The 12,263-nt window shown below is 40.7% G+C and overlaps 1 protein-coding gene across 2 annotated transcripts in view; it reads left to right on the forward strand.

Moving 5' to 3' along the window:
• SLC1A3 (solute carrier family 1 member 3) overlaps positions 1 to 12,263 on the forward strand; it is a 78,322-nt gene that overhangs the window by 55,388 nt on the left and 10,671 nt on the right. For both annotated transcript variants that reach the window (XM_081307149.1, XM_081307150.1), the window contains 3 exons: positions 4,989 to 5,193; positions 7,998 to 8,040; positions 10,816 to 11,108. In XM_081307149.1, coding sequence (XP_081163275.1) covers positions 4,989 to 5,193; positions 7,998 to 8,040; positions 10,816 to 11,108 — 541 coding nt within the window. The remainder of the gene's footprint in view (positions 1 to 4,988; positions 5,194 to 7,997; positions 8,041 to 10,815; positions 11,109 to 12,263) is intronic.

The raw sequence follows: 12,263 nt of genomic DNA on the forward strand, positions 1-12,263 counted from the left end.
AAAAACAAGAAAGTAATTCGCTTGTGGTGTCTCCTCGCTTGTCCTTAAGAAGTAAAGTTCTCACTCTCTTGCCTTTCCTCTAGGAGTTTTCTGGCCCCTGGCTCCTTCCCCTTTCTGGGGTGACCATGTGCCCAAAATCCAGCAGGAGGAAGCTGCATAGGACTTAGGGACCTATTTGTAAATCTGTCATTATAAAGTATATTGTAGATTTAGAGTTTCATTTTCCTATTTAAAAAATCACCTTGTATTCACATGAATACGGTACATGTTAGAGCTCATCCGGGTTGTAAGTGTGCCCATCTTGAAATTCTAGGAGGGCTGAGAACAGGCGGCTTTCATTAGATGATGTTTGAGAACTGCATTGTGGAGAAGGAGTACATCTAAAATAAAATAAAAACTGAAGCAGAACAATCTTCTTGCATCAGCAGTTGCCATTATCCCTTTCTGTTCTTTCTGGGCCTGATCCAGGGGCCTTGGAAGAACAATGGAATGTCATAAGGATCAGTGGAAAGACAATTCAAAACAGAAGTCTGCCGCTTTAGATTCCACGTTCCCAAACCAGAGACAGGAATTGGTGCTGACGGTGGTGGGGTTGGGATAGGAGGAGGCAGACTGAAACACGTTACTTTATAAGACATAAATATTTCAACAGATGAGAGAATGAAATCCATGCAAATGGCAGAACCTTAGTAACTTAGAATTATTTACATTACCCTTTAATATTTGGCTGAATACATATTTCACTTATCCAAGAAGGCATATCAAATATTATACCAAAAGGAATCTAATTTACAATACAGATTTACAGAGCTCCACATACACATTCATTCCCCTCCCCTCAAAAAAGGAACACAAAATCCCATGAATTCGGTGCATATTTGTTGTGCTAAACTGGTCACCCAAAGACTGTCTTCAAAGACAAAAACATAATTGCATCATCGTTTCAAAGAATTCTCTTTCTTTTCTGTATCTTCCAAGTGACTGCTGCCTAAACTATTTAAGTCTTTGAAGCAAAGTTTTGATCTTGTACATTCTAGAAAGCCTGTTCAGTCTCCTTTCAAGGTTTAACTCATTGGTGAACATATCATAGGTTTGCAGAATTGGTTCCTTGCTTGATGACTGGTTATCGATGGGCAGATTTCCAAAAAAGGAAAATAAGACTCAAGTGCTCACAGCCAGCAAGAATCCATGGCCCTCCACCCTCTATTACAACATGCATGTTCTGGAATGGTGAAGAGTTTGTGCTAATATTTCAGCTCTCTAGCTAGTCCTTCTGGTGGCCAGCATTCCTCAGCTCAGCCTTCAGGTATGTTTAGGGAATGCAGAAGAACTGGACAGAGGCTTTCCACAATGACAACCCTCCATAGAATTTTCCTCAAGCCAAGTGGCTCATCTCAACATTGAATGCAATGTTGGAAGGCTAAGAGAGTCAGCATGGATAACAAGCAAGTAAAATACGGTGGCTCCTTGCTTGTCCTTAAGAAGTAAAGTGGTAAAGATACTCTTGGACGTTGGGTTTGGATCCTGCCACTGTTGTTTATTAACTGTGCAGCACTGGGAAGTTTACTTAGCTTCTGTCACCTCTTGTTTCTTCACCTGTAAAATAACAACAACAACATCTGCATTATAGAGTTGTCATTGAATTGAATAAACATGTACCATCACACACAAAACTTGGTGAGTCAGTGGACCAGCAAATATACAAAAATATACAATGTGTTTGTATGTTTTGTGTGTTTTGAATTAACTTTTGGTTAACATAAAACATGCAAACGCATTGTTGTGACTTCAAGAGCCATCATGGTACTTGTAGCAGTCGTACAAGATAGAATTTCTTGGGTCTCACGAAGGTCTTGATTCCAATGGCAGGTTGTTTTCATAATAAAGATGCCATGATGTCTTGAATGGGGCTAAGCCCAGACCCAATGCAAAAAAAAAAAAAAAAAAGAGAGAGAGACAAGTCAAGATCCCTATCTTTACTGCTCTCTCTGGAATGTGTTTCTCAAATACACACTTAGATAAATGCATGAATGCATGGTTGTTGTAACACACTCCCACAAATACCCCATACCCAAGTGGTTTCCTGTCTCCCCCTCACCCTAGTGCCCTTTTCTCTCATATATTTTAAAGTAAGTGACAAGGCTCAATGCAAACTTTCTTCTTTGCAAACATTTAGGGTATTCTTTCCCAAATTCCCTTTTCTATAAAGTGATTTAGTACTTTAACCTTGCCTCCAGACCCGCTGACATGTGCTTAGTTTCTGGCACTAAGCTTAGTCTCTCATATTTCACATGGTTGGGGGAAAGGGAGTTCAGGTGAAGGAAAGGAAGCTCACTTGGGGTTTCCTCTTCCAGAGTTCTTTCTCCACTTTCCTGGTTCCCCAGTATTAAGGCCCTTGCATCCCTGCTGATGATGTATGGCCCTGTTCCTGATGGTCTTTTTAGTTTTACAAGCTGGAGCACCCCAGGAGCAAAGGTGTGCAAGTATCCTGTGTGGGACTCAGCCCCCTTTAGGACAAAGACCTTCATGGAGATACCCACCGATGCTCTTCCTTAGCTAAAACAATAGCCACTGTGGTCTTATTCTCTTTCAGAAAGAAAGGGCCAACATGCAGAAGTAGGTGAGGCCTCTCAATTTACTCTTGGTTCTCCTTCTGTGCTCATGGCTAAGAGAATGCCTTGTGCTGGTTGTCTTCAGCTTTTTCAGGATAGAAAGTATGGAGAAAATACTTCAGTATTGGTTTTCATTTTTTTAAAAATGTAAAACCTACACATTTTATTTCCTAGAGTTGATAGCCCAACAGCTGTGGATACTGGGATAACTTTCCCTGTCTGTCTCCCCAGGGAGTTGGGGGGAGATGGAACCTCTTTGTCTGCCACTTTGTTCTCCAGTGCCCTCTTGATCATTTAGCATTGTCTCTGAGAGCTATAGGTCAAAACTAGTGACAGGAGTGTCAGAGAAGAGCTGGCCTGAGAACGGAGCAGTGCCACAGAATGAGAGGAGGGAAAGAAAGCATCTCGGAGGAAGAAAACTGTGGCCCGGTACCTCCTAGCAGAGCTATCCGGCCTGTTGTGCTTCCACCACTCCTGGGTCAGGAGGGAAAGAGCCAGAAGAATTGCAGGCTTCAGTGGTGACTGGTTCAGGCAATCATGGGAAGGATAAATCATCACAAGCACAGAAAGTCAAGATCTTTTCAAAGGATTCGGATCTGAGAATGGAAGTGGGGGGAGGGGACACCTCAGCTGAGAACAGATTAGCCCATTTATAATGTGGTTCATTACTGAAGTGGTGCCATCTCAATAACTAGACACTTAGCCCTGGGTTTCAAGAAAGTGGGCAAGGACAAAGGAGGTTATGTTCATGCACTAAAGCCAAGTTGGCCTCCTCATTTGTGGGAGCTGCAGTTGGTTTTCTCAGGAGCAGAACATTCAGTAAATTTAGTTACATAAACTCTGAGCTCAAGTTTCTACTCCATTAAACTTGATTCTAAAACCTAGTCTTAGGCTTAATTTAAAAAAAAAAATCTGCTATATAGGTTGTTGTTAAAAATAAGAACATACCAGATACTAAGTATATGCTTATTATGAAGATTACAGATTGTATGACTTGAATACAAATGGAATTGTAAATTGAAAGTCATGGCTTCATTTTTTTACCTTTATATCTTCAGTATCATTTTTTGACAAACCCAACCAGTTAGCTGGCCATGATGGACATTTTGTTTGTTTGTTTGTTTGTTTGTTTGTTTTAATGCTTCACATTGTTCTAAGTATGTTTATGTGAACATGGTCACTACCTAAATATTGAACCAACATTAGAATCTGATATCTATCATTTAAATGCATTTAAAATAATCTTTTAATACATTATGGAAACATAAATAGTAAAGAAAATAGTCTTTTTTAAAAAAAATTTAAAACCTACACATTTTATTTCCTAGAGTCTGATGAATTCTAATTGGAATAGGATATAATAGGATTTTAGTGTTACAGAGGAATTGGGGAGGATAAAGAAAGAAGAAAAGTAAGGAAGCAGCAAATGATATGGAAGACCCCTATTAGAGACGATTTAGTCTTTTGAGAGTTTTGTGTCCTTTCCAACTATTTTGCAGCCCAAGAAGCACTGATTTGTGTCCTACTAGCTAGTGCCACCCGGCCACCTTCAAAGTCATGCCTCTTTTTTAGCAAGATGAAAATTTCTCTCAAGTTGACTCTGAAGATGTCTTGAAAATGAGGGGAAGGGGTGTTTTAACTCACAACGACGTATCCTAGACCTTCTGGGGCAAGGAGAGGGAAAACAGGGCAGGAATGTGAAGAACGCCACCAAAATAATTTTTTTTTTAATTTGATGAGATGAGATGAACCAGCAGAGAACTAGGGTGAGAACTTTGACTTTAGGACAAGTGTTTACCTAAAATGCAAATTGAAGATAGATCTACTGGTGATGGGAATAATAACTTCAGTGTTACATAAAATACACCATATAAAATATATATTCCCCAGAACATTAATAAAATAGTCACTCTTTGGAAAGAATCTAATGGCAGTTAGTCACTGTAAATCACCACATACTTGAAATTGAAGTAAATTTAGATTATCCTATTGGAAATTTTTTTATTATTATTTCTGTATACATACACACACATTACTCACAACTCCTCCTGTAGGCTCCTCAACCAGCAGTAGTAACCAGGGGAAGAAATGACTTGCACTTTCAAACCATCAGAGCAGGTTTTATTTGGCCAAGTGGAATCAACTCTTGGGGCAGAAAATGGGTGATCACATGTTCACTGATACTCAGCCACCCTACGGCTTTTCCCTTCCCTTTTTGTGATCCTCTGATTCAATGTGGGGCCAAGTTCTCCTACCACATACTGCCGGGTGGGACGAATGAAGGGGAGTACAGAAGGAAATTCGGTTTCCATTGTCTTCCACTGCGGAATTCCTTCATCTGACTCCTGAAATTCTCCTTCTGTTTGCCTTCCCCAGGAATGGCGGCCCTAGATAGTAAGGCATCAGGGAAGATGGGCATGCGAGCTGTAGTCTATTACATGACGACCACCATCATTGCTGTGGTGATTGGCATAATCATTGTCATCATCATCCACCCTGGGAAGGGCACAAAGGAAAACATGCACAGAGAAGGCAAAATTGTACAAGTGACCGCTGCAGATGCCTTCCTGGATCTAATCAGGTACGTCCTTGCAGGCCCATCCTTTGGGGTATATGCTGACCACTAGCCTCCCTTATTTGGGGAAGAGAATCAAACCCTGAAAGAGGTGTCTTACTGAACCAGACTTGCCAGGCTTGGAACAAAGCTCACGTCTTCTTTTTTTAACAGAAACTGAACTAAGAATCTATTTTCTGAGCTTATATAAAAGATGTAAGATGAATAGGGAGAAGGGATAGATTTTGAGAGCCCTGCTTTTAGGATTCAGAATCTTATCACTGTTCTTTCCACTGTGCAGTTCACCTTGGAATATTAGTAATTTACTTTCCAGAAGTCTTATTCTTTCAGGCTGGTTTTTAGAACTAGTGATCTGTTTCATTGTTCATTATACATTACAATATAGTTCCAGAAGGGACTTTAGAGATTGTCTGGTCAATGCCTCCCCAAGTTTTTCCTCTTGTACTATTTATGAAGAAAGAATTTGGCAGATCAATAATAAAACATTAAAGGGTAGCTGATTACAAGCAAGTCTTAGCTAATACTCAAAGCAGACTTGGTAATAGTTCACCTTTCACAGAAAGGTAAAGCAAGCCAGAGGCTGATCCTAGTGCATTCCTGCTTTCTCTCATGTGCACCTGCCCTGTGATTAGTCAGGTCCTAGCAAGCAGCATACACTATACTCAAAAGGAACATTGAAGAGGGTTTGCAAAGTACAAGCAGGGTTAAGGGAACCTCTAAGGGATGCTGGGAACCAGAGGACTGATAGTAGGAAGCCGTTTTGTTGCCATCCTGGCTATGAATAGACAAAGGAAGGGAGCTGTTACTGGAACCCAGAAAAAGCTGTAGCCCTGGGACGGGGGCCTCGGACCGAAGCTCTAGCTTATTTGAAGGAAAGGAGCTGCCACCAAACCCATCAAAGAGAGAGCTGGGAGAATATACACATGGGCCACTTTCTCTCTCTACCCTGTGACCTACCAGTGATTCCACTAGACACACCCAGGGGGCAACCAGAAGGCAAAAGAATCATTATGCCATGGCCCAGTGGCACAGAGAAGAATGGAGAATGGGTCTGCAAGGGCAGGTGGATGACTTCCCAGCAGAGGCCTCTACATCCCCCATCTGCTTTGCATTCCCCCACCAAGTAGCCTCATCCAAACTGTGTTCCCCAAACCTAACCTTCTCTTCCCTTCTTCACAACTCACCTGCGCAGTGGCTAGGTTGCCTGTCCTAGATACACACTCTGAAGGACTCCCTTTGATCATCTGAAGGAAGCTCCCCCAAGGGATTGATTTTGTATGTCATCTCAAGGAGCAGGTCTATGGCAGCTAGAGTCCAAAGAGATTTGGGGAATGAGGGTCTCCTAAGAAGCACCCCCCAATTTCCACTGTGGGTAACTTGGCACCATCTATATGTAAGCCCTGCCAGCCCTTGAGGCCCATTCTGGAAAGCCCTTTTCAGGGAGCTAATCACAATGATCAGAAATTAACAAGCCACCCTATCATATTATTTCAAACCAAGTTGGCACCCAATAACTATGTTTTTATTTAGTTCATAAAGTTAATTAAAGCTTTTCACTGTGTTTCCATGAACTTGACCTTAGGTAGTTTGGATCAAAGGTATTTCATCACACTCTCTTTTCCTGTAATTTCTACCCTGATTTGAAGGGTTGGCTCTTGCAATTCCCAATATGGTTGGTCTATCAGAGTACTGTGAATTCCTGGCCCCTTTTGCCTTAGTGACAAGTGTATGAATATCCAGCCTCCACCCAGTCACTTGGCTTGAGCCTTTATCCTGGCATCTCCTCTACACAAACTTCTATCAAGGTTTATAGAAGCAAATACAAGGAGCATAGATATGAAGGAAAAGGAAACAAGTTTATAACCCAATGTACGGCTGTGATACATACAACTTCTGGATCCTTTTTTTTTTTTTTAAGTTGTCAATGGACCTTTATTTTATTTATTTATTTATTTATTTATTTATTTATTTATTTATTTATTTATATGTGGTGCTGAGAATTGAACCCAGTGCCTCACACATGCTAGGCAAGCGCTCTACCACTGAGCTACAACCCCAGCCCCAAGTTTTGGAATCTTGAGCCCATCTAACTGCCTGGGTCATGTTTCCTGCCAATGAGGGTCTAATCCAATCTCCTCTTTAACAGATGAGTCAGCTAGGACACAAATGGGTGCCATGCCTTGTCCAGTGTCACACTGGGTAGCCAGAATGTTGCCCCTCACTGACAGTGAACTCAAACAACTGCTCTGACAGTCTCTGAGAAAGTGACAAACCCTGCCACATAAGCCTCAAGTTCGGATTTTGTGCACCACCTTCCATTGATCACCAAAGAGCCTTCAGGGATTCATTGCCAATGTTCCATCCCCCAATAGCCTTTGAGGGGATTTTTTGGAGAACAAAATTTCACAGTCCAACCATGAACTTTGGATTCAGAGCTAGACACGTGGAACAATAACTCAAATAACCACTACTAAATAATACCTCAGTCAGCAATGCTGCTAATGATTAAAGGTTTTCCATTCTCATTTTGATTCTTCCTTGGAGCAGGGTTTTGATGGCATAGTGGCTGAACAAAGAACCCCAATGGCTGACAGTCAAGGTGAATTTGGGACTTCCTGAAAAATATGAATTACATGGGCCACTCTTAGGGAAAACCATATGCTTCATTTCAAATCATAAAATTCACCAAAATTTCTCTTTCTTCATTTGCTGCATGGTTCAGTGAAATCTCTACCTTTGACACAATGAAACTATTTAAGGAGCAAACTTACTATGGGAAATTTTTCAATTGCTTGCTATTTTCTTTGCAGGAATATGTTCCCTCCAAATCTGGTGGAAGCCTGCTTTAAACAGGTAAACACTCTATAGCCACTAATTCACCCTTGAAATTCCTCTTTGGCATACCATACCAAGTGGGACCCTCTATTCCCCAAACCCCATTTCTCCATAATAAGAAAATTTCTCTTGCCAACCAGATGGAAAGCACCAGTGTTTTTTAGAAAATCTGGGGCAAGAAATGGTTCTTACCTTGTATTTGAAGTCTTGCCATTTACTGAGCACTGTGTGTCTACACGCAGATAGCACATTGAGTCCTTGTTATTGTTAAGAGGGCTAATCAAGTGGCTCCTTTCCTTTCCCTGTCCCGCATCTCCCATATGTGAAAGTCCATGAAGCAAGCAAACTCCAATATAAACTGCATTAATAACTTGCTTTAAAGATTAAAGAGACTACTCTAGTTTCTGGGTTTGATTTTAAAAATCATTGGACTATTTATCACTACTAAAGGCCTTAGGGATTCTAAAACAGAACCATATCAGAAAGTACTGGTATCATTTTTTGAATGCCTGCTGTATGCCAAGTACTAATGTTATATTTAGCCCTCACGAAAATATGGTGAGCATCTCTGTCTTCCTTTTACTGAAGAGGCCACTCATTTATAACAACGGGGGGGGGGGGGTGTATAATATTCATCAGTTCCCACAGGTAATAAATGGCAGACACAGAATTCAGATCCATTGTGATCACCACAATTATCTTATCTTCCTAATATTCCATTCTGTTTCCTAAAAAGCAGTATTTAAGGTGATCAGACACCTACCTGAAGGCTGTAGTGAGATTCTGTTCCTTCTAGCCTCACATCCAAGCAACTCTTAGCCTTCTGCATTGTAGATATTGATACATTTTACTACTAGGGAATAAAAATCAGAAAAGCTCATTTTAAGCTCACTTGACTATAAAAGCTTTGTTGCTCAAAATATGAAAAGGGAAACAGACATTCTGGATTAAATAATAGTTGCAAACACTTCTCCAGATGGTGTCAATTCACCTCTGTTGTAATTCCCTAACCTTTCTGCTTGGGATCTATAAAAACCAGCAAAACAAAACCATGACCTCATGGAGAACTAAGTTTTACACATTTAAGTTCCCCTTTGTTTTTTCCCTTTTAAAATTTTTATCGAGACTATTTTTAATAGGTCATGCATGCACACACTTCAAATTTTCAACAGAATCCTTCCTTTTAAAAAAAATACAGAGAGGCCAAAAATCCAACTTTCTTTGTTCAAAAGCAACTATAACCATAAATAACAAACCCCTTTCAATACAACCAGCCAACCCTAGCACCACAGGGCTGACTATTCTAGTTAGTCAGCTGGCACTGGGTGATATCAAAATGCTGATTTCCAGATCTTTCAGATGGGAAAAGTGCTGATTCATGAACATTTATTGTATTTGGTTTGGAATTGCATTTACAGGATTTTGAAGGGGAAGCAAATATATCTCCCCAGATCTATTTGGCTTAGACCAGAATGCAAATGAGGTCACAGTTTCTGAGTAGGCTGCAAACTGTGTCTAAGGAGAAAGAGTTGGAATCATAGAAAAAGCTGATCAGAATTGAAAATCTACCATGGACAATCTGTAAAATGCATAAGCACCCAACAGTGTGAAGATATTTGAGAGTTGGCTAGAACAGGATGTCCTTTGTTGCTTGAAACTCCCAGCAGTACCACGGGTTGTTCAGGGATGCATCCCCAGAATTGACAGCAGCCATGTCCTTTTTTGGGAATAATGGTTTCCCAATGGACCAGAAAGTCTCCCACGTACTTTTGACAAAGAAATGGCCAAGCACTTCCTGTCTGGCCACGCTTCCTCTAGGCTCTCAACATTCATGTGTTATTACTCTTACTGATGCTTTGCTACCATCACTGTCAAGGCCAGGAATCTCACTCTCATTAATATCATAGAAGGTTGGGCTTCGTTATTTCATGTGGCCACAGCAATGTTGTCAGCATCCCACCTGGCACATTTATGTTGAAGCTATCCAGGAAAGGCCATCTCTTGAATTAGAAGAGAAATACCACCATGAACTTGGAGACCCAGACTGGAAGATTACGACACCAACTATTCACCAGGCACCTCTTCTTAAGAACTGATAATATCAGGAATTATTTAAACAGTGGTGTTTTTAGATTTTTCATTTTTAATGTCCACTGAAATCCCCAGCTGAGTCTAATTCCTGAAAGGCTTTGTCACTGAGCCAATCTTAGCATAGTTCTTTAAAATTTACAAAATGTTCTCATATGTTATGATTCATTTGACCATTGCAACAGCCCTGTGAGGTAGAACCAGCACAGCTATTCCTGTTTGACAGCTGTGGAATAGGAGAGAAAAGGTGTTAGGTGATTTGTTCATGGTCCCATAGCACGATCCCCACAGGGAGTAAAAGGACTATTGTGAATATTTGGGTTTTATGGCTTTTTAAAATCCCATTATTGTCTTTTTATTAGGGTTTCAGAAGAAAGCAAAAGCACATGTGTGTGTTTGGTTCAATATATTTACCCAGTTATCTCTTTTCTGTCATGATTTTTTTATGTATTCAAGTGTGTGTTGTGATTTATGTGTATTTGTTTGTGTGCACATGTGGCATGTGTGTTGAGGAATAGGGGTTTGCCACACAGAGAGGCGATAGATGGATGCATAGATATATGCATAGATAATAAGGTACTTTCTATAACATTATGTTCTTAAAATAAAGCAATGTATATCATCATAGAAAATTTGAACAACAGAAATTATTTTAAAAAATGAAAATCTCTTTTAATTTGTGTTGTGTTTTTTTTATTTTTTAAGTTTAAAACCAACTATGAGAAGAGAAGCTTTAAAGTGCCCATTCAGTCCAACGAAAGCCTCGTGAGTGCCGTGATAAACAATGTGTCAGAGGCCATGGAGACCCTTTCCCGGATCACAGAGGAGATGATCCCAGTTCCGGGATCTGTGAATGGGGTCAATGCCCTGGGGCTAGTTGTCTTCTCCATGTGTTTCGGTTTTGTGATTGGAAACATGAAGGAACAGGGGCAAGCCCTGAAAGACTTCTTTGATTCTCTTAACGAAGCCATCATGAGATTGGTAGCAGTGATAATGTGGTATGTATTTCCCTTTGCTGTAAAGCTATATACAAGATGCTTATTGCCATCAACATGTGTTCTGTACTGCAGAAGATGCTACCAGGCCGGATGGCCAATTGCAATTGATCTCACTCTGGTAAGCACAAGAAAAGTAATGCATTTCTGGGCCCATAGAGGCCTAAAACCTATCTGCAAGTCTCTCTTAATAAGTTTACTTCCTTGTTTTCAAAAGGTGATACCCTAGTGTTTATGGAATCCCATTCCTCTTTCCTCATTTTCCATCTATTCATTTATTCATTTCAGACATATTTATTGAGTATCTATATATTACAAGCATGGAATGCCAGGCGTTGTGGATACAGCAATGAAGAGAATCTAGGAGGATGTCCTGGATCTTGTCATGCTTTTAAAAGAGACAAACAACAAATATGCAAATAAATTAACCATATGCTTTAGTCACAAGTGCTGTGAAAAACTTACATAAGACAGCAGGTGACTGGGAGAAGGCATGAAATTGCCTTGGAGGGTATAGAAAGGATTCTGGGGTGACATTGTTTTCTAAGACATGGATGACCTAGAGAAAACAGTCACACAGTGGCAGGAGAAGAGCATCCCAGTAGAGGGAAGGGCACACAGAGGCCCCAGATCATCAGAAAAATTGAGGTCTTCTCTCTATATTTGAGCCTCAAGAAACATACACGGCAGCTCTGCCGCAATGTGTAGAAGGACTCGGGAAGAATCATGGGACACTAGGACACAATAACAAGACTTCCTTTAATGAATCCAAGAGCAGAAGACAAAAGGAAAGACTGAATCCAAAATGGAACATTGTCCTTGGGAAGTGTTAGAGTCTGTAAACAAGTCTGGATGGCGCCTGGCATTTTGCCAGAGGGAGGGTTTATGAAGTAACGCCAGCGAGCCATTAAGTGTGGAGATTCCTTATTGGTTGACTGCTGTATCTATTTTATGTTAATTAAGATAAGCTGTGTGGAAGGTATATATACCACTCCTGTCCTACAATAAACGGCTCCCACTCCTGCTGTATCAATCTACACAAGTTCCTCGTCACCCACTGGTTATTTTGCTGCAGCTGGACTGAGGCAGGGAAGTAAACTTTGCCCAGCAGGGAGAGAATCCTTTGCTTGGTTTAGGCCTCTTGTGGGGGCTGTTATC

This window comes from Spermophilus citellus (assembly GCF_964194105.1).
Source record: "Spermophilus citellus genome assembly, chromosome: 1".
Taxonomy (NCBI): Eukaryota; Metazoa; Chordata; class Mammalia; order Rodentia; family Sciuridae; genus Spermophilus; species Spermophilus citellus.